At 51.9% G+C, this 27,475-nt stretch overlaps 1 protein-coding gene across 2 annotated transcripts in view; it reads left to right on the forward strand.

Moving 5' to 3' along the window:
- The window catches only part of DLL3 (delta like canonical Notch ligand 3), a 356,208-nt gene that overhangs the window by 48,309 nt on the left and 280,424 nt on the right, over window positions 1-27,475 (forward strand). For both annotated transcript variants that reach the window (XR_012648465.1, XM_075016362.1), the window contains exons 5-6: window positions 15,840-16,201; window positions 23,376-23,592. Coding sequence is in view for 1 of the 2 variants with exons in the window: in XM_075016362.1 (XP_074872463.1) it covers window positions 15,840-16,201; window positions 23,376-23,592 (579 nt within the window). In the remaining variant the exon portion in view is untranslated. The remainder of the gene's footprint in view (window positions 1-15,839; window positions 16,202-23,375; window positions 23,593-27,475) is intronic.

A 27,475-nucleotide genomic window follows, 5' to 3' on the forward strand; every position in this document is an offset into this window, starting at 1 on the left:
GCGATGGGCACAAGGGCCCCTCATGAAGACAGAGTGCATGTCAGTCAGCTACCGCTGCAAGCCGTCTGCCCAACCTGCCTCCTGCTGATTCAATCTAACCGCGTCCCGATAATGTCCAACAACACGATTGTCTTCCACAGAAACAAACAAGGTTGAGCAAGAACCTGTCTTTGGTGTGCAGAGGCCATCAGTGAAAGGAACTGGTATACCAGGAGCTGAAAAAAGGCTTTGGGTGACATACCAACCGGGGCACAGGATTCTTTGGCGGAAAGGCCTCCCAAATGAGATGTGCACAATTCTGTCTTGAACCAGGCATTCACGCAGTGGAAAATGCCACCTCAGGGCCTGTGGGCATCCCAGAAAGGAAAATAAAGAAAGGAAGTCACCCTGCAGTGCTATAGGGACTCTCCTGGAGAAGACCAACTGAGAGATGCCTTTCCTCCCATCTTGCTACTCCCATAGGCGCTCAGAGAAATTCATCACAACAAAGGTAGACTCCTTCTTGCTGCGCCCAACGGACCTCTCAGCAGACAGCTTCTTTCTGCAAATGGCAGCCCACTGTTCCATCCGCATCCCACCCTTCCTCGCTCTTTTGACCCAGGGAAGCGGCACAAGCTTCCCGCACCATATGGTTTAGGCATCTGACCTAAAACATTCATAGTCAGAAAACCTCCAACCTGTTTTTAGCTGAAACAGAGACGAGTCCACCAGAAAATCCTGTCTGGCTAATTGGAGTCTTTTTTTTTTTTTTTCATTAGAACACAATGGAACCATTTGACCTCGGGTTTGGTTGGTTTTCCTCTTGTATTTGACTATATCCTTCAGCTCAAGATGTCAGCCCTTTCCTTTAGCTTGGTGTGGGTCAACCTAGCAGCAATTAGCACCTTCCATTCTCCTGCTATTCTATTTTAATCACTGAACAACAGTCAGATTCCCAAAGGGACTCATGACAGCTGTCCTGCTGGCTATGAAACCCAAGCTCCATGGGAACCTCAACCCTGTGCTTTCCAGGCTTACCAGAACTCCCTTTGAACCAATGGCCATGTTCTTGCTCTCTCTGAAGGTCATCTCCCTAATCTCTGACCCAAAGAGTGAGCAAACTGGGACCTCTGATGGCAGATGTGCTGTCCTCCATATTCCATAAAGCTTCCTGTTGCTGCCCCCTGAAAGTCTTCAAGTACCACGTGCATCAACTTAGCTGCAACTTTTCTGAACCTCGTGCCTCTGAGGAAGGAGGGAGATGTTCCCTCTCTTGATGTTTGTGGTGGTCTGCCAGTAGAGGACAACGCCAATTAGAAAAGTGCTCTGGGTGTTGGTTGTTATAGCAGGACGAACACCGGGACAAACATCTGCGCAGAAGCTCTTGAAGTGGATTTCTAGCTTCATCTTGCTTTACTGTCAGTTGGCACATCCCAGATGGGGCAACTTCAGCAGCGTCACTTTGAGATGTACCTATCCAGCCTGTTTTGCAGATGCAGCTGGTGGGACAGGGGTGTTATATATACACATGGCAAAAATGCATCTTTGCACCCTCCCGCTGTCTGAGTACTGCTTACTAATCACCCAAGTGTGGAATACACATTGGGGCCAACACTGGAAGAGGACATGGAAGCTGGTTACCTTTAACTGGAAGCTCTCCCTGTCTGCATTCCACATCCCCTCTTCTGTGGATTCCATCTGATTGGTTGTGAGGGGATGAACCGGAGGGACTTCCATGGGGCTGCCCCTTTCCACTCTGTTCGGAGCATGAGGAGAGCCATTGCACAGTGGTGGATCCTGGTTGGAACAAGTCTCCGGTTTCCAGAGCATGGAGCATGTTGGCACCCAGGGGCAGAGTACGGTTTGGGGACCACACACCTGCCAAGGACCTCTGGTTACAGATCAAAGAAAAAAATACACCCCAGTCTGGAGCCTGTATTTATTACCAGCATCTCTCCAGTCTGATAAGGAATTTCTCATTCAGTGGTCAGTCCATCCAGACAGCTGGGATCCACCTTGCAAGAATCAGTGGGGTCGCTGTGTTAGTTTGTGTCCGCAGAAAACAAGAAGTCCTGTGGCACCTCATAGACCAACAGATTTATTGGAGCATAAGATCTGGTGGGCAAAGACCCACTTCATCGGGGGCAAGTGACAAAGCAGATCTTTCCCCACAAAAGTTTATGCTCCAATAAATCTGTTGGTCTGTGAGGTGCCTCGGGACTTCTTGTTGTTTTTGCACTTTGCAAGAGACCCTCATGCTGGTGGAAGGGTGCTTCTATAATGGATGCCATCTTATGCCGTGTCTGTCTTCTTCTCTTACATAGCCCCAAACTTTTGGCTTCTTCTCATAACCAGGTGTCTCTATTCACTTCAGCTCAGCCCCAAGGGTCCCTGTTCAGGGTCTTTTCTATCGGTTCTTTAGTCTTTGTCAAGCCTCACGCTCACTTTTAGCCCAGACCAGAAACGCCAGGCTAGCTGGGTTGAAAAACGCTGATGGCTTTGCACGTCCAGTTGAGGTATCTTCCACCCACCCACCCTGCTGCAGATGTCCGGCTCCATCTCCAGCAACAATTCCGCTTCTTTCTTCACCAATTTCCTGTGCGAGCACCCTGCAATAACAGCAATGATCAGCTAGTTCTTGGCTTTCAGCAAAGACCCCACCTGGTCCTCCCAACCCCCAATGAGTGATCAAGAAAACAGTCAGAAATAGGGGTGTAATTTGTCTGTCTGCCTGAGCACGTGCGTCGCACATACCTCGCTTCCCCCGCTGCTTGCACTCACTCGATGCCCCTCAGCCCTCTCTCCAGTACACCTCATTCTATGCCAGCGTCTTCTCAAACTTCCTGGCCCGCTGCCCATCCTGCTCAACACAAACCTTTCCATGGACCAATCCCCCTGCAATGACACTATGCATTCGCCCATCCCTGAACATCTGAAATGCTTAATTATTCATATTAGTCGACGGGAGCAGAAAAACGTAGCTACATGGCTGTAATATAAAGTGGGGGTGGCGGCATGGGGTATGGAGGGCTAGAGAGCCAGGGAAGGCTCCCTGCAGTGGGGGTAGGGGGCGAGAGCAAGCCCACGGACTGCTTGCAAGAGCCACTGCTCTATACCCAGTCCTGATTGTAACTTGCTCTCCGCTGCCCACTGAATGCACATTGTCCCGCTCCACCAGAATGCCTTGTTCCACTATCCACCCCAAAACATGTCCCCTCCTCCCTAAGAAACCGTGCTCACGCCGCTCATAATATGCCTGGCTTCCCTCTGCCCACCAACAAACCTTGCTCTGCCCTGTGTGCTTGTCTTCCCAAACAGACCTTGTTCTCCCCTCACATCCCCCCAAATGCACCTGGCTCCCCACGTGCCCCCACCTGTCGCCAACCCCTGACTTTCTGCTGCGTGTCTTTCTTCCAACAGCCCTGTTTCACCTCGTTCCCCTCAGGGTGCTGATGCATCTTCCTCTCCTTAGGAACCCACAAATGCATCTCGCGCCACCCCTCTCCCCCTGCATCTTCACAGAATCATAGACTGCTAGGACTGGAAGGGACCTTGAGAGGTCATTGAGTCCAGCCCCCTGCCCTCATGGCAGGACCAAGTACTGTCTAGACCACCCCGATAGACATTTATCTTAAATATCTCCAGAGATGGAGATTCCACAACCTCCCTATGCAATTTATTCCAGTGTTTGACCACCCTGACAGTTGGGAACTTTTTCCTGATGTCCAACCTAAACCTCCCTTGCTGCAGTTTAAGCCCGTTGCTTCTTGCTCCATCCTCCGAGGTCAAGCAGAACAAGTTTTCTCCCTCCTCCTTATGACGCCCTTTTAGATACTTGAAAACCGCTATCATGTCCCCACTTAATCTTTTTTTTTCCAGACTAAACAAGCCCAATTCTTTCAGCCTTGCTCCCCTCATGTTCTCCAGTTCACCTTGCTCCTGTCGCACCTCCATCGGGTTACAGAGCCTTGTAAACCCAAGGTGGTGAGCTCAATCCTTGAGGGAGCCTTTCAAAGGCCTGAGGCTGGTTAGACTTAAATCTGCCAGGGATGGTGACAGGGGACTAGACTCGATGACCTCTTGCACCCCGATGCATCTTCCTCTCCTCACACACCTCTTGCTCCCCTCCGTGTCTTCCAATGCACCCTACTCCATCTTCAGCTCCGAAACAAACCTTTCCTCCCTTCTTCTCCCACAATGCACCTTGCTCCCTCGAGACCCCTCTCCCCCTTTGTCCCCCTACGCCCTCAACACAACTTTTTCCCCCTCGCAGACCAAGTCCTAGGCACTCATGCCTAATGGTTGCAGTCTGACTGCCAGAGCCAAGGGGTGAGGCAGAGTAGGAGCAGAGGGTCTGAACAGGATACCAGGAGTGAAGGGGAGTAGCAAAGCTGGAACAGGATGGGAACAAGGCTGGGGGTGTGGCAGGATCTGGGCTTAGCATGGTGGCATGGAGCAGGGGTTGGAGAAATGAATGCACGGAGGCAGAGAGACCATGGGCCTGCATGTGGCGCAGCCAGCAAAGATCTGCTGTTGCTTGGTTTAAGGACAGTACTGCTGGTTTCCTTCGTCAGTCAGGCCATGTAGTCTATCCAGCAGCCTCGCCGGCTCATTGAGTCATCAGAAGTACCAAGCAGGCACAGGCAATGCATTATTCCTGACAGTACCACCCCTACTGAGAGTGCCCTTAAGGTGTCACCAGGACTGGTTTCTTGGGGTGGTCCTATCAAATGACCACAATCCATGGACGTGATTTGCTGGTTCCTGGGACTGCTCACCTGGGCCATTCCACTCCAGGCCTGCCAATGACGGGAGCTGCCAGTTGACTGACGGTTCCACTCCATTGTGTGCTCAGATGGTTATGGAGTAAGGGGCTGGCAGAGGACTGGAGTGATGGGGGAAGGGATACTCTGCATAGCTTCAGATGGGAGACAGGAAATACAGGGTGGATCCTCAGGGATTTGGGTAACTGCAACCTGCAAGGTATTGAGTTGATTCATGGGAGTCTTGAAATGGCCAAGATATGGTCCAATTTGGCTGAGTTGCAAGAATATTTATGATTGCAGGTGAACAGTCAGTCTTTGCCTCCTATGGCAAGGTCGGGGACAGCCAGGCAGTCCTGATCTGTTTATATACTTCCTCAGCTGCTTGTACGTGCTCTTTGAGTGCCTAGTGGAGATGGGTAGCTAGATCTGCGACAGCTGGTACCAGAGAGTTTGTGGGGATGTCTGGAAGAAAGCCGGGATCCAAACCATGGTTGTCCAAAATATTGGGCATTGCTGAGTAGAGACCTATGTGGCATTATGGTAAGCAAACTCAGAATTTGAGAATTGTCCTGATGATAGGTCAAGAAGCAATGCTGTTTGTCCCAGGCGGTTGAGAGGCAGGACTCATGGAAAATCACGGGAGACAGGAGAGATTCCAGAAGACTGGAAAAGAGCAAATATAGTGCCCATCTATACAAAAGGGAATAAGAATAACCCAGGAAACTACAGGCCAGTCAGCTTAACTTCAGTTCCAGGAAAGATAATGGAGCAGGTAATTAATGAAATCATCTGCAAGCACTCGGAAGGTGGTAAGGTGATAGGGAACAGCCAGCATGGATTTGTAAAGGACAAATCATGTCAAACTAATTTGATTGCTTTCTTTGATAGGATAACAAGCCTCGTGAATAGGGGAGAAGTGGTAGATGTGGTATACCTAGACTTTAGTAAAGCATTTGATATGGTCTCGCGTGATATTCTTATAAAAAAACTCGGCAAATACAATTTAGATGAGGCTACTATAAGGTGGGTGCATAACTGGCCCAATAACCGTACCCAGAGAGTAGTTCTTAATGGTTCTCAATCCTGCTGGAAAAGTATAACAAGTGGGGTTCCGCAGGGGTCTGTGTTAGGACCGGTTCTGTTCAATATCTTCATCAATGATTTAGATATTGGCATAAAAAGTATGCTTATTAAGTTTGCAGATGATACCAAGCTGGGAGGGGTTGCAACTGCTTTGGAGGATAGGGTCAAAATTCAAAATGATCTGGATAAATTGGAGAAATGGTCTGAGGTAAACAGGATGAAGTTTAATAAGGACAAATGCAAAGTGCTCCACTTGGGAAGGAACAATCAGTTTCACACATATAGAGGAGGGAGAGACTGTCTAGGAATGACTACAGCAGAAAGGGATTTTAGGAGTTACAGTGGACCACAATCTAAATATGAGTCAACAGTGTGATGCTGTTGCAAAAAAAAAAAAAAAAAAAAAAAGCAAAAACATGATTCTGGGATGCATTCATAGGTGTGTTGTGAACAAGACACGAGAAGTCATTCTTCCAGTCTACTCTGCACTGGTTAGGCCTCAGCTGGAGTATTGTGTCCAGTTCTGGGCACGGCAGTTCAAGAAAGATGTGGAGAAATTAGAGAGGGTCCAGAAAAGAGCGACAAGAATGATTAAAGGTCTAGAGAATGTGACCTATGAAGAAAGGCTGAAAGAATTGGGCTTGTTTAGTTTGGAAAAGAGAAGATTGAGGGGAGACATGATAGCAGTTTTCAGGTATCTAAAAGGATGTCATAAGGAGGAGGGAGAAAACTTGTTCTTCTTGGCTTCTGACGATAGAACAAGAGGCAATGGGCTTAAACTGCAGCAAGGGAGGTTTAGGTTGAGCATTAGGAAAAAGTTCCTGTCAGGGTGGTCAAACAGTGGAATAAATTGCCAAGGAAGGTTGTGGAATCTCCATGGCTGGAGATATTTAAGAATAGGTTAGATAGATGTCTATCAGGGATGGTTTAGACAGTACTTGGTCCTGCCATTGGGGCAGGGGGATGGACTCAATGGCCTCTCGAGGCCCCTTCCAGTCCTGGTGTTCTATGATTCTATGAAACTCCAGAAGAAATTCCCACCAGAACTGGGAAAAACCAAGAACCACAGGCTGATACATTGCTTGATGGCCATCCACAGAGCTGAAAAATATTTTCCAGGAAGAGGTGAGCCATTTCCCAGGCAGCAGGGATGGTGCATCAGGGCAGAAGTGTGCTCTTTGAGTTAAGAGGTTGGCGATAACAAAGGTCGTTTTGTGTGCCTGGGAAGGCAGCAGCTCCACAGTAAAGCGAATGGAAATGGTAGCTTATGGTGGAGGTGGAATGAACATGGGCTGGAGAAGGCCATGTTCTTTTGAGCATGGGCAGCTGGCCTGGGAACAGGATCCAAGGTAGCTCTTGTTTCAGACAGGCAAGCACGGGCACCAGAAACTCTTGGTGATTAGGCTGCAGGCATTGAGGGGGCTAAAATGACACACAATTTGTAGGGCATGATATACCATTTCTGGACATAGCTATGGTCTTTGGGACTCTCTACCACATCTTGGACCCTGAACTTGGTGGCTGGTGGGATGCCATTCTCCAGCTTCTCTAGAGAAAGGGGTCGTTGGCTAGCAAGAGATGAATGGATTCCATTGGGCTATTGTCTTCTGTGCCATTGGTGAAGTTGGGTGCTTTTATAACTGTAGAGGGAGTTTTCTCACCCACTTGCAGGTACTTGGCCTAACTGGACAGGGCATTTTTCTTTCCTGCTTCTGGCTGGGAGGTGACGATGAAGATGAAGAGGGAGCATAGACTCTGTGGTTGGCTGAAGAGTCTGACAGTTGTAAGATATACTCCAGGCTCTTGTGATCAGTGAGCAATTGGGCATGGAACTTGCCCCCGCAGTCGTTGCTTTCATTACTCAAATGTTGTCTTGATAGCTAAGTGTTCCATATTGCAGGTATCACAATGCTGCCCCCCTGAGATAGCTTCTGGGAGTAATAGGTGAAGCCAGCAGACAGGACCCATCAGTTGGGATAGTACTGAACTTTGGGCGAAATTCACAGTGTCGGCCGTCATTCAGCAATGTCTGCGTGAAGTGAGATCGGTGCCATGGTGAGGTACTCTTGCAGCTGATCAAAGGTGGTGCGGGCTCTTTTTCACAGAAGGACAGTCGGAAGAGCAACGAGGCTGGAAAATATCTCAAGGAATCACTGTGAAAAGTTAACGAAGCCTAAAAAGGGTTGGTCCATGCAGATGTCCTTTGGTGTATCCATGGCCAGCACCCTGCATCGGTCTGTGGTTCATCCCTTGGGGGGAAATATTAGATCCTGGTCAAACCTGCATTTTTGAGGTTTTGTGTATTGCTGGTGGAGCCTTTTCAGGATGCTGCAGACATGCTGATCAGGAGAAGCCTGACTGTCAGGAAAAAAGGAGGGTGTTGTGTAGATAAATGGCTACATAGCACAGCCAACCGCCAAAACCTGTCTGCCAAAGTCTTCAATATGATAGACAATTACCACCTAGTGCAGCTCATCTGATCTCTTCTGGAGAACCGACGTCTGCTCTAGAATTGTGCAAGAAATGAACCACTGGCGACAACAAGGATGTGATCCTTCACGCACCAGTGTGTTCGCGCCACTTCTCTTCAATGTACGTACCGATAGCCCACCAAGGCCAAGCAATATGAGGAGCTTTACATATGCCAGTGATCTACGCATGGGCCTGCTGATGGGGGCAGAGCAAAGGGGACAGATGCCCCAGGGCCATGGCATTTCAAAGGGGGCTCTGCGTTCCAGCCACCACCGCTGCTGAAGGAGCAGCCGTGGCTGGACTTCGAAACGGGAAGCTCTCTGCTCTGCACTCGGCTCTGCGGGAGTGGGGCCCAGGGCTGACTGCGCTAAGCCACACCACTTCTATCCTTGTCTCCGCCCCCTCCAGGGGATGGGGAGCCGGGCCCCCTTCCAACCTTACCTCTGGGCCATCAGTGGCTGTCTGCCCTGCCATCTGTGCCTCATGGCACAGAAGGACTTTGCTGCTGTTGAGAATCAGCTGCTGTGTGCGGCAGGAACCAGCTTCATGCCAACTTGCCCCAGGCACGGGTGATAACCTGTCCCTTACACCATCAAGAAGCCAAGTGAAAACGGAACATCTCCTGGCATGGAATCCTGCAGGTGAACTGTCTCCGCCCTGGGGCGTCAGGTTGGGCCGGAGGCTGTCGTTCCAAGCACACACAGAGAAGGTGAAAGGGAAAGTGGTTCACCTCTAGACGGGGAAACCAACCCACTTTACTTTGTGAACTAACGCTATCCACCTTTGTGCCACTCCGTAGCAGAGCATGCCTGTCTCTATGGGAACCATCCATCCATGCAAAGGAATTAGACTCTATTCTAAACAACAATTATCATGGATGTCTAAAGCCAGCACCAAAGGATAGCCTTTCCTTTCTGGCTAGCATTGTACCACCTGATCTTGGGAGGAAGGGAGCAAGCCAAATTAAAAGATCATGGCCAGTGGAGGCTCCTTTATATCAGGGGTCAGGAAGCTTTCTGAGGCAGAGTGCCAAAATTTGACTCTTTGCCCTGTATGGACGGTCCAAGTGCTGGGGGTACCTTTTAAAGTCACTAATAGTCCCACTTACAACAGCTTCCTTAATAAATAAATGAAGATGAAGAGCTTTGCTGTTTAGGTTGCGGTTGGTAGCTGTAGCTGGTCTTTTGTTTAACCCACAGGTGGCATGGCTTTGAGCAAGCTCCTGGCTGCACGGGGGAGGTGGGGTGGGGCTGAGGTCCCACCTCGCGTGCCGATGAAAATCAGCTGGTGTGCTATTCTTTGCACTCGTGCCAGGGTTTGCTGACCCGTACTTATGTCAATGCCTCTGGCTGACTGGATTGGTCACACAGGCATAATCAAAAACCTTAAATCGAGAAAGCGTTTTATAATCAGTGTTGTGCGTTCAATGCAACAGCTGACAAGGCACAACTGAGGTTATGGAATGAAGACTACGTGCAGTCAGACACACTGAAAAATAGATGTGGAAATCCAAGAGGACTGTTCCAGAGGGGCTGATACAAGACCAGTCAATGTGGCAATGCTCGAACCCACCTGCCTATGTAAACTGGCAGATCAAAGACTAAGAGAATCAGAGAATCATAGAAGAGTAGGACTGGAAGGGACTTCGAGAGGCCATCGAGTCCAGCCCCCTGCCCTCATGGCAGGACCAAGCACTTTCTAGACCATCCCTGAAAGCCATCTATCTAACCGCTTCTTAAATATCTCCAGTGATGGAGATTCTACCACCTCCCTTGGCAATTCGTTCCAGTGTTTGATCACCCTGACAGTTAGGAGCTTTTTCCTAATGTCCAACCTGAACCTCCCCTGCTGCAATTTAAGTCCATTGCCTCTTGTTCTATCCTCAGAGGCAAGGAAGAACAAGTTCCCTCCCTCTGCCTTATGACACCCTTTTAGATACCTGAAAACTGCTATGTCCCCCCTCAATCTTCTCTTTTCCAAACTAAGCAAGTCCAATTCTTTCAGCCTTTCTTCATAGGTCATGTTCTTTAGACCTTTGATCATTCTTGTTGCTCTCCTCTGGACCCTCTCCAATTTCTCCACATCCTTCCTGAACTGCAGTGCCCAGAACTGGACACAATACTCCAGCTGAGGCCTAACCAGCGCAGAGTAGAGCGGGAGAATGACTTCTCGTGTTTTGTTCACAACACACCTGTTAATGCATCCTAGAATCATGTTTGCTTTTTTTGCAACAGCATCACCCTGTTGACTCATATTTAGCTTGTGGTCCAAGAGGGCTACTCTCATGGTGCAGTGAGGTGCAGAGTATGGAGCACCTGATTCTTTGTCAGTTATGGGGGGAGACCCATGTGAAGGAGGAGCTCACTTTTGTGCTGGAATGACACTTGGTTGTGCATCGACTCCATCACCTTGCTTCCTTGCTGAGCAATCTTTATAGGACAATTCTGTGTCCTATGCTTAGCCCTTTCCATAACATCATCAGCGTTCTTGGCAATGGCCAGGAGTAGGCCAATATGGCAAGCATTGTCGGTAGCCCGTTCACCGTTTCTGATGCATTTTAATCACATCTATTTTCACAGTGAGACTTGCACGAACATGTTGCCTCTTGTAAATAGCACTTAACTTTGCACCAACACTTGATTTCCCAGTTAAAGGATTACGCAAATATATTAAGATAAAGTAGGTGCACTCACAATAGGTTCACTTCAAAACTTTCAAACAATAAGGAGGACCATGCAAAGGATTGTGGTCCCTTTAACGACTTAAGTATGGATGTGTGTGATGTATAATGAATTTAGTTTCCATCATTGACGACTTAGATGTGAAGCGACTTATAACAAGGTGACTTACTAACGGGGACCCCCTGTGCTACCCAGGTTGTGACAAGGAGACGAGAAGAAGGCAACTAAACATAGCAGCCTCACACAACCCTGAAGATATTGTTTATGAAGTGCTGGAATGTTGCTGGGGCTTGCTCAGGACCAGCATAGTCTTAGTATCTGCACTGTGCATGGACCCAGCTGTAGACCTCATGTAGGTCCAGCTTGGTAACACGTTTGGTGGAATGGAGCCTTTTGAAAAGCCAAATAAAGGAGAGGTCAAGGGCATCAGGTTTTGAATGGTGGCTCTGTATAACGCCCAGTCATCAACCCAGGGCCTTAGTGATCTTTCTTTTTTTTTTTTCTTTATAAAGCAAATTGCAGCCCCAGCAATGGCCCCAGATGGAAGGCTGGATAAACCCCATGTGTAGATTTTTCTGCTGGTTGTTGTGGAGAACCCCAGGTTCAGGATCTGAAAGATGCAGCCAAGTGGGATTTTTGTTTCTGGCTGGAGGTTGATGGGACAGTCGTAGCTGTAATGTGCCTACGTGGTTTTTGTTGGACACATCACTGACATCCTTGTATTTACGTGGTAATGCAGGGACAGTGGTCAGGACCGCAGGTGTTAAGGAGACTTTCTGGGGATCAATTGGTTCGAACTGGGAATCTCAAGCAAAGCAGACTGAGCCATGAAGGCCATATAGGAGGCAGAACTGTATCCTGCCTGCCCTCCAACAAATGCTTGGGCTCATGGGTAGTGAGCCAGCATATGCCAAGAACTAGTGGAAAATATGATGCCTGGGTAAGGGGTCAGACCGAGACTCTCTCGATACGTCACAGCTTCCAGGGGTTTCAGCCTGCTGAAGCACCAGACCTGATGAGAGGAGCGAGCCATCAGTAGGCTTCAGCAGATCTGCAATGTTCTTGTGTTTGAACTGTGATATACCCACGTGCCGTCCTGCCTCATGAAGTTGCCTGAGGTCCCTGAATCCGCCAGTACCTCCAGGAGGACCTTGAAGAAGGAAAGGCGTCAGATTTGCAGAGGGCACTGGAGAGCCCACTCCGTCATGCCTCAGGTACCATCAGACAGGTACAGATGCTGGTTACCGGTGAGATGCAGGAAGTGCCATGCTAACCTGGCCCCCTTTACAACTCTATCAGGTGCTGGGATTTGGTCTTACCTGACCATTGTACAGATTGGCGCTTCCAGGGGCAGCCAGACACAAGGGGCGTGTCTACAAAGCAGGAGATATTTCGGTATACCAAGCTACTATGCTGAAATAACTTGGCGAGCGTCTACACAGATGGCGGATGGCTTATTTTGAATTCCGTAACCCTCATTCTATGAGTTATAGCTCCTATTCTGAGAGAGAGGACAAGAATAAGTGGACATAAATCAGACACGAAGAAACAGTAACACAAAAACCTGTAAGAGAACACTCAGTAACAGATTTGAAAGTAGCAGTCCTACAACAGAAAAATTTCAAAAATAAAATGGAAAGAAAAATTTCTGAGCTGCAAGTCATTTCCAAATTTGACTCCATCAACCAAGGACTGAACAGAGACTAGGAGTGGTTGGCCCATTACAAAAGCAGTTTCTCTGTTCTTGATGTTCACACACATTAGTATCTAACAATGGGTCACATCCCCCGATGAACTGACTTGTTTTCTCCTCACTTGATGTTCACAACTCCAACTGACTGCCCATAATGGGCCATTTCCACCCTGACTGAATAGACCTTGTCAGCTCTGGGCCCTCCCCTTTACTGAGACCCCCCTCTTTAAATCCTTCTCTGAAACCTGCCCTCCCACTCAAGCATCTGATGAAGCGGGTCTTTGCCCACAAAAGCTTATGCTCCAAAATATATTAGTCTGTAAGATGCCACAGGACTTGTTATTCTGAGAGAGATTTCAGAAGAGGAGCTGTATAGACAGGGGATAGAGGCTGTTTCAAAATCAGATATTCCAGAATCACTTATTCTGAAATAACGCTACTGTGTAGACATAGAAGGCTGGCTGCAAGTGCCTATCTTTTATGTGCTACCAGGGGCTGTAATCTGGAGTAGGCTCTATTGTGCGTGGACACACTATTTCAGAATAAGTTTTGCTTATTTTGGGGCTTCCCTGTAGTGCGGATGTGTTATTCTGGAATAGTTTATTTTGGAATAACTCTGGAATAACTCTGTAGTGTAGACATTCCCAAAGGGCCCAGCTCTTTTGCAATACAGGCGTGACTCCAATGCTCAGCGTTGGCTTTTCTCTGTATTGGTGAGATTGGGTTGGACTTGATCGGAGTGCAAGGGTTTGGGCTGCCAGGAAGGTGTCCAAGGTTTGGCTGGAGAGGCCAGGACAGGTGGTCACTGGGACTCTGACATTCTCTTGGTGGCGTTCCATCTGGATACTGAGGTCTATCATGGCATTTGGAGTGTGTCTGCGCACGGCGGTCGGGAGACATCCACTCTTGCCAGCTCATCTTTGCCATGGCCGAATAAGCTGAAGTGGAAATGGCAACGCTGCATGGCCTTGTTCCACTCGGCATCCATTCGCAAGCGGCTGGGGGCTGCAGCATATGTAGCAACAGGTCGGCATCCCTGCCGTGACAGCCAACGGGTAGTCTCAGCTGTGCGTTCGTAGCTCGGGTCCTTCAGGATCCAAGGCAGGGCTTGAACAAAGTTCTCAGGCTTGCCCAGCAGTGGGGCTTGCTGTCCTCACGCGTGGGGTCAGAGCCAGTCAGCAGGTAGGTACCTGGCTCCACCCTGCATAGGGCAGTGGACACAGAAGACATAGGAACCAGTACTAATTAAGCTCCCTCGTCCCCACCAAAGGGCTGCCTGAACCCCGTTACATTTCTGAGTTTGACTTGTTTGAAATTAAGGATGTGTGTTTTGGGGTGGGGGGGTGCCGCCTGCCTGTGCCCATAGGGAAGCAACCAAGGCCTTTACAGCATAGGGTCTGCAAGGCACCCTACGTCTCTAGCCAAGGAACATTGGCCGGTGATGGATTCATGTGAGCCGCAGGTCTGGACCCCTAGTTCTCCTCTATTTGCCTTGGATGGCTCAACCCGTCAGTGGACGGTGCGTGGGGCGGTGAGGCCGAGTCCTTGGGATGTGGAGTCGGGCTTCGCCGTTGTACTTTGAGTGCCGGAGGTGAGGGCTGAGGCAGAGCTGGAGGTCGGAAAGCCTGGGACAGGGCTGGTTCTGAGGCTGGGGCAGGATGGGAACAAGGCAGGTGCAAGGCAGGGTCTGGGTGGGACCGGTGGTGGAGCAGAGCAGGACAAGGCTTGGAGAGAGACAAGCACAGGGCAGCAGAGGGGCCTGGATGTTTTGAGCAGCCAGTCCAGCCGGGCTGGCCTGTCCTGTAGCTTACCCAGCATGTTGGGCCATCAGAGATACGGAGCAGGTGCAGCAGAGCTGAGAACCTTACGGCTGGTAGTATTCCCACAGGCCGGCGCTCTTCTCACTCCCCTCTCCCTGCCACCACACACCCCTTCCCCTCGCCCTCCCCGGCACCTGGGTCCCTTCCCTGTCTTCCCCCTCCCTCCCCTGGCTCCCCTCACATGTCCCTGCCCCGCTCCCCTCGTGTCTTCCCGCTCCCCACCCCTGGCTTCCCTCGCATGTCTCTGAGCCACCACTGCCCCCGCCCCGGCTCCCCTCGCGTGTCCCTGCCCTGCCCCTGGTTCCCCTTGTGTCTTCCCCCTCCCTGCCCCGGCTCCCCTTATGTGTCCCTGCCCCGCCCCGCCCCACCTCCGTCTCCCCTTGTGTCTTCCCCCTCCCCGCCCCTGGCTCCCCTTGTGTGTCTCTGCCCTGCCCCCGCACGCCTAGCTCCTCTCCCACATCTTCTTGCGACTTCTCTCCCACCATGCACCTGGCTTCCATTGCATCTTCCGCCCACACTAGGTACCTGGCTCCCCTCACACATCCCCACCCCGCACGCCCGGTTCCCCATGCATGCCCCACCCCCCCATGCACCTGGCTCACCTCACATGCCCCACTCCACGCCTGGCTCCCCTCTCGTCTCATCTCCCCACGCCTGTCTCCCCTCACGTGTCCCCCACTGTGCACTTTGCTCCCCTCACAGTCCTCCACCCGTCACTCCCTCTGCCCCGACATACTTGTCCCCTTCGTGCTCCCCCAATAGCCCCGCTACCATAAAGCCTCACGCCTGTCGCGCGCCTCCCTCCCCTCAATGCCGCTTGCCCCCACTGTGCCTTGCTCCTCCCCCAGCCCCTCCCCCGATGCGCCTCACCCCTGGCTCCTCTCACAGCCCCCCACCCCTGCCACATTCCCCTCCCGCGCCTCGCACAGCACCCCTCCCCGCAGTGCTTCACACGTCCCTCAGGGCCTTGCCCCCCGCTGTGCCTTGTTGCCTACCCCCATGGCCCCTCCACTGTGCCTGGCTCCCCCGTGACCCTTCCTGCACCCCCCTCCCCCCCCTCCCCTCTCCCACTGCTCCTCATTCCCTCACGGCCCCCCAGTGCCCCTCCTTCCACCCCCACCTCACGTGCCTCACTTCACCACCCTCCCATCATGCACTGGGCTCACCTGGGCTGCCCTCCGCCCCCCATTTACCCAACTCACCCTGGGGGGCCTGGAGATTACCTGGGGCAGGTGGGCCGGGGGGAGGTGCCGCCAGCGGTTAAAGACATTTTTAAAGCTGTATAGCAAACCCCCCTCCTCCTTCCCCGGCCCCCTCCCTCTCTCCCCTCTGTTCGCCTCCCCAGCCGTGTGCCTGCCAGGCTGCAGCGAGAGACACGGCTACTGCGAGCGGCCCGGCGAGTGCAAGTGCCGGATCGGCTGGCAGGGGCACCTGTGCGACGAGTGCGTCCGCTACCCGGGCTGCCTCCACGGCACCTGCAGCCAGCCCTGGCAGTGCAACTGCCGGGAGGGCTGGGGTGGCCTCTTCTGCAACCAGGACCTCAACTACTGCACCAACCACCGGCCCTGCCAGAACGGCGCCACCTGCACCAACACAGGCCAGGGCAGCTACACCTGCAGCTGCCGGGCCGGCTTCACGGGCACAGGCTGCGAGATCGAGACCAACGAGTGCGATAGCAACCCCTGCAAGAGCGGAGGCAGCTGTGATGTCAGTATCGCCCCTCTGAACCCCCCCCCACCCCATTGCAGCCTCAGCGGATCCCACTCCCCACCCCACTCCATAATCCTACAGCAGCCTCCCAGCCCCATTACAACCCCCTCATTGCCTGCCCTAACAGAGGCGACCGTAATATCAGTATCACCCCTCCCCGCTCCCCCACTCCCCATTGCAGCCTCTCCCCCAGGGGATCCCCCCACCCCATAAACCTCCAGCCCCACTGCAGCCTCACGGCCCTATTACAACCCCCATTGCCTGCCATAACAGAGACAACCGTAATATCAGTATCACCCCTCCCCTGCCCCTCTGAGCCTGCCCCCCCCCTGTGCCTCATTGCAGCCTCCGCCTCAGGGGATCCTCCCCACCCTACTCCATAATCCTCCAGCCCCACAGCCCCATTATAACCCCCTCCAATGCCTGCTAGAGCAGAGGCAACTGTAATATCAGTGTTACCCCACCACCCTCCTGTCACCCCCGTCCCCTAGTAAACCTGCACCCCAACTCCATTGCAACATCCCTGCAAGAGTGGAGGTACTTGGGATGTCAGTATCACCCCTCCTACAGCCCCTGCTCCTGTACCCCTCATTATCCCCTCCCCCACGCCGCTGTACCCCCCCCTTCTCCTCCTGGTTTGGAGGCAGCTGCCAAATCAGCCTCACCCCTTCCCACGTTTCCAGCTCTGCCGGGGTGTACAGTGGAGAGGCCAGTTCTGCATGCTGGGAGGGGCTGTGGATGACTGAACCGTAACCCCCGCAGGCCCTGCAACATGGGAGGCAGGAGCCACATCCCCCTGTAAAGGGGACTAGGTCTCTCCCCCATACAGGGGCAGGGGTGAGGTCTCCTTCCCCCAGCCCCAGGGGCCGTGCAGTCCAGATCTTACAGTGAAGGGCTGTGCTAGAGATGGCTCCTAGCCATGTGCTGGGGGCTGGATGAGGGGGCATTGCTGCATCTAGGAAACGCCCCTCTGAAAAGACAGGAGCCAGGAGGGGGAGAGGGTGAAGGTGGGAGGTCTGCCCTGTCCTCATCCCCCTCCGTGCTCTGCAAACTGGCAGAGCTGCCCTGTAAGCCCTCTGTGCTCCCAGAGGAGAAGGGCTTTCCCAGAGCAGGCCCCCCCACCCCGCACACCATGCAGCTGTCTCTGGGGTGTGCAGAGTTGACTGAAACAAAGGGCCAGGGCTGCTGACAAGGCAGGTGGGGAGGAAGCAGCTGCCCCAGGGTGCAGTGATTGAAGAGGGCATGAGGCTCTTGGCTGCTGCCACTGGGTCCTTTTAAATCACCCCGGAGCCCCAGGGCGTGTGCCAGGTGCCCCGAAGGGTTAGCTGGGGGGGAACTAGCCTCTGCCCTGCCCTTCTGCCCATGGCTCTGCCCCTTCTGAGCACCAGCCCCCTCCCTCCTTGCCCAGGGGTCTGGCAAGTCTCTCTGTAGCTCTGGGCAGTGGTCAGCATGCTGGCTGGGAGAGGCTGGGGACGGGAAGGGGGGTTTCCAGCCTAGACCCTGGCAATCCCAGCCTGAGCACTGAAGCAGGGTAGAGGGGGTCAAGGTGGCAGGTGTCCCAGGTGGCAGGCATGCTGGGCAAGAGTGAAGGCAGGTGCTGGGCAGAGGGAGAGGGGATTCAGGGTTGCCCTTTCTTTCCTCTCTTCCTTTCCTCTCTTCCGTTGGTTCCAGGTCTACAAGGCCACCCCACTCACCTGAAAACACCTAGCCCATGCCTGCTCGGGGAGGGGGAGCAGCCCCCCAGCTCTGCTGCCCATGGGGGGGTGCAGTGTTCCTGGCACATGCTAGCACCAGACAGGCTCCCAGCACCCACCTGCGCAGCGTCCCTCAGCACTCGGCGTTCACTGAGCCGCCGCTCAAAAGAACCGTCCGGCTTACCAGGGCCATGCGAGCCCCCAGCTGCCCTGAATGCCCAGAACTTAGCTTTCTGGGTAGCGAAAGCCTGTGTTCGTCTATCTGACAGAGCTTTGAACGTCAGTGAGGCCACGCGCAAGAAACCCAGGCTAGATCTGCACAGCAAAGTAACTGTCCTAGTGTCTACACAATGCAACCGCTACTTTGAAGTAACAGGGCTGAGGCTAGTTCCCCCCAGTTGACCCTTTGGGGCACCCAGCACACTCTGTGGGGCGCTAGGTGTGATTTAAAAGGCCCCGGTGGCAGCAGCCAGGAGCCCCACGCCCTCTTAAATCACTGGGCCGTGGGGCAGCTGCCTCCCCGCCCGGCTCGTCAGCGGCCCTGGCCCTTTGTTTTGGTTAACTCTGCACACCCCAGAGACAGCTGCATGGCGCCGGGGGGGCCTGCTCTGGGAAGGCCCTGCTTCTCCGGGAGCACAGTGGGCTTACAGGGCAGCTCCACCAGTTTGCAGAGCATGGAGGGGGGTGAGGACAGAGCAGACCTCCCGCCTGTACCCTCTCCCCCGCTCCTCCTCCTGGCTCCTGTCTTTTCAGAGGGGCGTTTCCTAGATGCAACGATGCCCCCCTCATCCAGCCCCCAGCACATGGCTAGGAGCCATCTCTAACATTGTCCATCACTGTAGGATCCGGACTGCATGGCCCCTGGGGCTGGGGGAAGGAGACCTCACGCCTGCACCCTGTACGGGAGAGAGACCTAGCCCCCTTTGCAGGGGGACGTGGCTGCTGCCTCTCCTATATTGCAGAGCCTGCGGGGGTTACGGTTCAGCCATCCCCAGTCCTTCCCAGCATGCAGAACTGATGCCTCCGCTGTTTGGCTTATTTCGAAATGGGTAAACCTCATGCTACGAGCACTAGTGCCTATTTCAAAACAGGGGCTGTGGAGACCAGGAACAGAGCCTGTTTAGAAAGACGCCATAGTGCGTCCCATGCCTCTATTTCAAAATAGGCTCTGTGTGTGTGTGTGCGCGCGTGCATGTAAATGCTGTATTTCGACGTAGCAAAGGGCTAGTTCGAAATGCATTTTGGCTACGGCTACACTAGCCCCTTCTGAAAGGGGCATGGTAATTAGCGAGTTGGGAAGATGCTAATGAGGTGCTGCCATGAATGTTGGTGCCTCATTAGCATAATGGCAGCCACGCGCAATTCAAAAGCGCTGCTTTCGAATCATGCGCCACCTATGTAGACGGGGGCCTTTCAAAAGGACCCCCCAGACTTTGAAAGCCTCTTCTTTCTATTTGCTTTTAGGAAGAAGGGGCTTTTGAAGCCGGGGGGTCCCTTTGGAAGGCCCCTGTCTACATGAGCAGTGCACGATTATGTTAATGAGGAGCTGCATATTCATGGCAGCACCTCATTAGCATCTTCCCAACTCGCTCGTTACCACGTCCACCCCCCGAAAGGAAGGAGCTAGTGTAGATGTAGCCTTTGTGCATCGCTGTGTTATTTCAAAATTACCTATTCCGGAATAGCTCTTCTGGAATAGATTATTCCGATGTAAGGCTGCTGTGTAGACATACCCCAAGGGAGTTTATGCACGAATCCTAGAGCAGTGTATAAAACCCAGGTATAACACACATTCTAGAGCCTGCCCTCAATTCACAAGACACCCTCTTGCCTAACATCAGAGAGGTCGGCGTGTTAGTCTGTAGCTTTGAGAACAACAAGAAGCCCTGTGGCACCTTGTAGCCGAACAGATATTTTGGAGCACAAAGACCCGCTTCATCAGATGCATGAGTGGGGGTGGGGATCAGAGTGGTATTCAAAGAATGGTGTCCCGGTAAATGACACTCTTTAAATACCTCTCTGAAACCACCACCTGCACTCATGTAGCTGATGAAGCGGGTCTTTGTGCTCCAAAATATCTGTTCGTCTATAAGGTGCCACAGGGCTTCTTGTTCCTCTTGCCTAATGAGGCCTGTTCCCTCCAAAATTCTTCTCCTGCATTTTTCCGCCCCAAATGACACGACTGGAGGATGAGTCGGGGTGGGGTGAGGCTGGCACTGAGGTCAGGGTCGGGCCTGCCCCAACGCTCAGCAGCAGCAGAACAGCGACTTGGCCCCAGCCCGCTCCACCCAGCTCTCAGCCACATGGTTCCGCTTCCTACTGCCGGTGCGTACAGGGAGTGGTTCCACCCGCCCCCCCGCATGCTTCACCCCCCCACCCCTGAGCCATGTGGCTGAGAGCCAGGGGAGTGGGCTAGGGCCTGGCTGCTCCATTCCCACTGCTGCTGGTGAGTGCGGGACTGAGCTGGACCTCTGCTGCCTCACTGCCCTGTTCCTGCCCCCAACCGCCCTGGGCCTGCCCCCATAGCTCCTGTCCCCGCAGGCCTTGAGTGCCCCCCACATGGTTCTGTGTAGAACTGTAGGCACGGCCGTGCTTCCAAAGGATGGCAGTGTCGGTGCCATGCATGGGAGGGCCTGTCTCGGGGGACACAGCACCCCCTATTGAGCCATGTTTTCTTCAGCACTGCGTGCCCCAGCAGTGCACTGGGGCCATGGGGGGAGCACTACCCCTGAGGCAGAGAGTGCCCCCGACTGGATCATCCTCCCAGCTGCCATGCTCAATTTTTACCCTCCTGCCCGATGTTTTCCAACCTCAGGAGCCACTTGAGATCCTGGCTGCCAATCCCAGCTGTGTCCAAGGAAGGTGCAAGACATCCCCCAATAGGCAGATAACTTAGCCAGAGGGGAAGTTGCTTCCTGACCCAGGTTGGATGATTTCCTGTAGCATGTAGGATTTGCTCCCTTCCCGAGTACCTCTTTCAGCTCAGTCTGGGTCGGCCCCTTATCAGCACAAATGCTCAGCCCTTGAGTTTGGATCCTGCTCAGGTCTTGGCTTCAGTGGTGCTCATAATCATGGGGCAGTGAGTTCCGCAGGCCAATGGTGCTTTGTGTAATGATCCAGTCCTCTGCTTTAAACATCCTGCCGTGCAGCTCTTGCGTTATGGGCCAAGGTGAAGAGCAGCCCCCTGATCTGCCCTCTCCAGCTGCTGTCTGATCAGATCTCCTTCCTAAGATACACAGACCAGCCTTGTTAAACTCTCTCTTATTGCGAGTCTGTGCAGTGCCTTTCACAAGGGGCCCTGAGCCATGACTGGGACTGCAAGCGGCTACAATAAGCCACCTGATAGCAATAAAATTGTATGGCACCTGGCACCATGGGCTCTGGTCCAGGACGTGGTCTGGGGCAGGGTTCCCTGTCAGCTGAGTGGTTGAGCAGCCACCCAGGAGAGCTTCAGGTTCGATACCCATCTGTAATGCTCTCAGTGGCTAGCTGCGCCGTCCCTCTGTGTCACTGCTCAGTTCCCTGGCATGCAGGTAGCCCAAGCCCAAATGCCTGGTTGCTTTATCCAATACGCATTCGACTATTTTCTGTGGTTTCCCAGCGCATTCCGTCTGCTGCCGTAACGTTTTGCAATGCCACTGCTGCAAATAGTTACTCTTAGGTGTGTTGTGGGAGCACTTTGCAGGCACGGCTGAGATTGGACACTGCCCAGGCAGGCAGTGCTTGAGATTAGGGCCCTGTCATGCCAGGTGCTGCTCAGACACACAGCAGCCGAGATCAGGGCCCCCATGAGGCCAGGCGCTGCCCAGACATACAAGCAACCAAGATCAGGCCCTGTCGGGTTGGGCAACCCCCCCGACACACAGCGACTGAGATCAGGGGTCTGTTGCACTTGATGGTGGCCAGGCACTCCATGACTGAGGTCATGGCCTGTTGAACCGGCATTGCACAGATCCAGAAGGAGAACGTGTCCCTGACCTTAAGAGCTCACTGTTGAAGTAGGACGTGGAGAGCAAGGATTATTCTCTCAGTTTTACAGTAGGGAAACTGAGACATGTGGGGCTTCCGGATCATGAAGGACCCTCTATAACCCTCAAGTCCATCTTCTGGCATCAGCTCTGCCCCCCTGAGGCTGACTCCGTAGATTGTCTCAGGGTGACAATGCCCTTGGGGTTTTGATTTTTAGTTTTAAACTGATGTCGTTATCCTGCCTCCGCCCACCGTGTGGCGCAGCTCTAGCAGGAAAAATGCACCTTATAGCAGTTCCCCCTTCCTGTTTGGGCACAAGCACCTTTATTTCGGGAGAGCTGCATCTCCTCTTGGGGGTTAGACAGGCTAGTTTCTTCAGGAGGTGTATAATGGAAGCAAGTGAGAGCTTCAGTTGTGAGCTAGAAAGGGCCCCCCATGATGCTGGATACTGTACATTTTCTTGCTATTAAGTGTATCATGGTAGGGCCTAGGTACCCTTGCCATAGACCAGGACACACCTGTGCCAGGTGTTATACTTTGTATTGCCATTAGGTGTGTTGGGCTGCAGTTGCATAGCAAGCTCTGCGCAGAGGCAGAGCAAGGAGCCAGTTTCTGCCCCAAAGACCTGCTGAGCTAAGGCGTGAGACTGGCACAACTTTTGTGCCTTGACAAAACTTCGAGACTCGGGCCCTCAAAGGTACGGAAGTGCCTAATTCCCATGCAGGGCAGCTGAAGGGAAGGGGGCACAAAGGGGGCAGTTGCCCCGAGCCCTTTAAGTCTCCACCAGAGCCCTACAGGGCACGGTTTGGGCAGCGCTGAGTGCTGGACGGTGGAGGCAGGCGCAGTCCAGGAAGGGCGGCACGTTTCGGGCAGCGCTGAGGACTGGCCGCCCTTTAGCCTCACCACTTCTGGGGGGCCCAGAGTCAAGGTCTCCCCTCCCCCATATTGGAGACCCTGACCATTCCGGGGGGGAGGGGGCAGAGCCAGAAGAGCGGCCACATAGGGTCAGACAGAAAGGTCCATCTAGCCCAGCGTCCGCTCGTCTGACCGTGGCCAATGCCAGGTGCCCCAGAGGGAATGGACAGACCAGTTGACTGTCAAGGTGACTGTCACCCATTCCCAGCTTCTGGCAGACAGAGCCTGGGGACCCCATCCTAGCTAACAGCCATTGCTAGACCTATCCTCCATAAACTTGTCTTGCTGTTATTTTGGAAGAAGTCTGGTGTCAGCCCTGTTCCATTGGAGCTCTGCCCCAGCAGCCCCCATAACAGAAACAAGTCCTGAGCCCCAGCACAGCACCTTCCCCGTAAGGCCAGCTTACAGCTGCCGACCAGGAGCCGACCTCTTTGGCGGTGTAAGGGTCAGAGCCCCTGCCCTCAGGACATCGCCGGATCCCTCTGCAATCCGGGGCTCCTCTCCCTGATCTCTTCTGCTGCCCCCCCGAGACTGGTTACTGACTTACTTTGGAGTCTGCTGGTTCTTTCTCTCTGCCCTCCCCTTCCCTGCAGGATCTGGAGAATGACTACAAATGCACCTGCCCCCAGGGCTTCTATGGGAAGAACTGCGAGATCAGCGCCATGACGTGCGCCGACGGGCCCTGCTTCAACGGAGGCACCTGTGCGGAGAAGCCCACGGGTGGCTACACCTGCCACTGCCCCCTGGGCTACCATGGCTCCAACTGTGAGAAGAAGATTGACCGGTGCACAAATAACCCCTGTCTGAACAGTAAGGGCCATGCCGGTTTCTCTTCTGGGGTGGGAGAGGGGTGAAGGCAGCACACAGAACTTAGGGGGCTAGGGGGGCACCTTTGTTCGCTGGCCTGTCCTCTCTTCTCCTAGGCAGAGACACGCAGCCATTGGCTGGGTCTCACCCCACTTAGCAAGGGCCCAGGTCTGTGCGTCACAAGAGGCACCTCTGGGTGGCTTCACTGAGAATCGAGGTCTGAATGGGAAGGGGGCTGGAATCTCTACACCCTCCTCTGATGGTTCCCAGGGTGGTCCTTCTAGTCAGATCCCCAAGTCACAAGACTATGCTAGTACTCAAATACCCAAAGCAGCTGGAGGGTGGCCTGGTAGTTAAAGCCCTCAGCTGGGGATTGGGGTTTAATTGGCTGCTTTGCCACTGAGTTCCTATGTGACACTGAGATGGTACGTTAGACTGTGCCTCAGTTTCCCCATCTGCAAAATGGGGTGATAATCAAGCAATTAAAAATTAATCATGGTTAACGGTGCAATTTAAAAAAAACAATGGTGCAATTTAAAAGAATAAGTCACGATTAATCGTGCTGTTAAACAATAATGGAATACCATGGATTTGAATGTTTTTGGGTGTTTTCAACATTTTCAAATATATTAATTACAATTGCAACACAATACAAAGTGTGCAGGGCTCACTTAATATCTATTTTGATTACCAATATTTGCACTGTAAAAAAAACAAAAGTAATAGTATTTTCATTTCACCGAATACACATACTGCAGCGCAATCTCCTTACCATGAATGTGGAACTTACAAATGTAGATTTATGTAAAAAAACAAATAAATAAATAAAAGCCCCAAACCTGCCTTTGAAAACAAAACAATGTAAAATTTTAGGGCCGAAAGTCATAACAACGTAATAATGGCCATAATGGGTCAGAGCAAAGCTCCCTTAGCACAATATCCTGTCTTCTGATAATGGCCAATGGCAGATGCCCCAGAGGGAATGAACAGGACAGGTAAATCTCAAATGATCCTTGCCCCGTGATTCATTCCCATCTTCTGGCAAAGAGAGGCTAGGGACCTATCTCTGCCCATCCTGGCTAATAACCATTGATGGATCTATCTGCCAAGAATTTATCTAGCTCTTTTAAAACCTTTTTGTAGTCTTGGTCTTCACAACATCCTCTGGCAAAGAAAAAGCAGTCAAGTAGCACTTTGAAGACTAGCAAAATGGTTTATTAGGTGAGCTTTGGTCTGAAGAAGTGGGTCTGTCCCACGAAAGCTCACCTAATAAACCATTTTGCTAGTCTTTAAAGTGCTACTTGACTGCTTTTTGTTTTGATGGTGTATAGACTAGCACGGCTTCCTCTTTGTTACTCTGGTAAAGAGTTGACTGTACGTCATGTGAAGAAATACTTCTCTTTATTTTTTACCCCTACTGATAATTCATTTCATTTGTTACCCCTAGTTCTTGTGTTATGAGGAGTAAACAACACTTCATCTATTTTCTCTACCCTGGGTCATGTTTTTATAGCTCTCAATCATGTTCCTTCTTTGTCATCGCTTTTCCAAGCTGAAAAAGTCCGTCTCCGTTAATCTTTTCTCATACAAAACCTGTTCCTTACTCCTCGTCATCTTTGTTGCCCTTTTCTGAGCCTTTTCCAATCCCCACATACCCACTCAGTCCTACTTCTTGTTCAGCCAGTCACTTAGACAAACGAATTTGCTTAACATTTGCAGGAGATACGGCTTCCTGCTTCTTCTTTACAGTGTCTCCTGAAAGCAAGAACAGACATTCACGTGGCAGCCTTTTGGCTGGGTTCCAAAGATATTTACATGCCAGATATGCTAACAATTCAATGTTTCTTCATGCTTCAACCACCATTCCAGAGGACGTGCATTCATGCTGATGACGGGGTCCGCGTGGTAACGATCGGAAGCAGAACAGACCAACCCATGTTCATTTTCATCGTGATGCCACCAGCAGGAGGTTGGCTTTCTTTTTTGATTGTTCGGACACTGTAGGATCCACATCAGAGCGTTACTCTTTTAAGACTTCTACAGCCCTACTCCACACCTCATCCTTTTGGAAGGCACTTCAGACTTTAGGTCAAATGCAGTTGCTATTTTTAGAAATCTCATAGTGGAGCCTTCTTTGTGTTTGGTCAAATCTGTCGTGAAAGTTTTCTTAAAATGAACGTGTGTTGGGTCATCATCCGAGACTGCTGTAAGGTGAAATCCATGACAGAATGTAGGAGGCATAACAGTTCTTCTTCTTCAAGGAGTTCACGTCACAACTTTAATTAAACATTATTTCCTTTTAACAAGCATCATCGGCATGGAAGCATGCCCTCTACGAAGGTGGATGAAGCATGAATGGGCATATGAATGCGTAGCGCAGGGTTCAGCAACCCCTGGCACAGGTGCCAAGAGGACACACGAGCCGATTTTCATTGGCACACAAGGCTGAAGTTCAGCCCTGCTGTCCCCCCCCCTTGCAGCCAGGAGCTTGCTCAAAGCCATGCTGCCTGGGGATTAACAAAAGACCAGCTGAAACAATGAGAAATCCTGGTGCACTTTATAGGTTAACAGATTTTTTTTGGAGCATAAATTTTCATGGGCGAAGACCCGCTTCGTCAGATTGGAATGAAGGTTCCAGGGCAGGTCTAATTATACAGGCTCGTGAAAAGAAGGGAGTCCCAATCAAGAGTGAGGTCAGTTCAGTCAGGGAGGATGTGGCCCACTTCCCACAGCTGATGTGGAGGTGTGAACACCAAGAGAGGAGAAACTGCTTTTGTAGTTGGCCAGCCATTCCCAGTCTTTGTTCAGTCCTTGGTTGATGGTGTTGAATTTGTAAATGAATTGAAGCTCTGCAGTTTCTCTTTGGAGTCTGTTTTTGAAGTTTTTGTGTTGTAGGATGGCTACTTTTTAAATCTGCTATTGAGTGTCCAGGGAGAACGACGTGTTCTCCTACAGGGTTTTGTATGTTACCATTCCTGATGTCTGATTTGTGTCCGTTTATTCTTTTATGCAGAGACTGTCCAATGTGACCAATTCGTACGGCAGAGGGGCATTGATGGTACATGATGGCATATATTACATTAGTAGATGTGCAGGTGAATGAGCCCCTGATGGTGTGATTGTTGTGGTTAGGTCCTGTGATGGTGTCTCTGGTGTAGATATGTGGGCTGAGGTTTGTTGGCACCGAGGTTTGTTGCAGGGATTGGTGCCAGGGTTAGAGTTACTGTATTGTGGTCTATAGTTGCTGGTGAGAATTTGTTTGATTGGCAGGCTATCTGTAGGCGAGGACAGGTCTGCCTCCCAAGGTCTGTGAGAATGTTTTCCAGGCTGGGTTGTAGATCACTGATGATGCACTGGAGAGGTTTTAGTTGGGGGCTGTAGGTGATGGCCAGTGGTGTTCTGTTATCTTTCTTGTTGGGGCTGTCTTGTGGCATGTGGCTTCTGGGCACACGTCTGGCTCTGACAATCTGTTTCCTCACTTCCTCAGGTGAGTATTTTAGTTTTAGAAAAGACCAGCTAGTACCACCAATGGCCACCTAAACAGTAAAGCTCTGCATCTTCATTTATTTATTAATGATGCTTCTGTAAATAGGATTATTAGTGACTTTAAAAAGTATCTCCGATGCTTGGACCATACATAGAGGCCAAAAGGTCACATTCTGGCATTTCACCACAGAAAGGTTGCTGGCCCCTGGTGTAGCAAACCTGGCTTGTGAATGCCTTGTAATGCTGGCTACAAGATGTCATGTGAAGGCCTGTTCTCGGGTGACCTTGTAAACAAGAAGCAGGCAGCACAATCTACTGCAAATTGTAATCAAACCTGTTTGGCTGAGTGACTGGCTGCACAAAAAGTAGGACTGAGTGGATTTACTGATGCTAAAGTTTT

This window comes from Carettochelys insculpta, chromosome 22 (genome assembly GCF_033958435.1).
Source record: "Carettochelys insculpta isolate YL-2023 chromosome 22, ASM3395843v1, whole genome shotgun sequence".
NCBI lineage: Eukaryota > Metazoa > Chordata > Testudines > Carettochelyidae > Carettochelys > Carettochelys insculpta.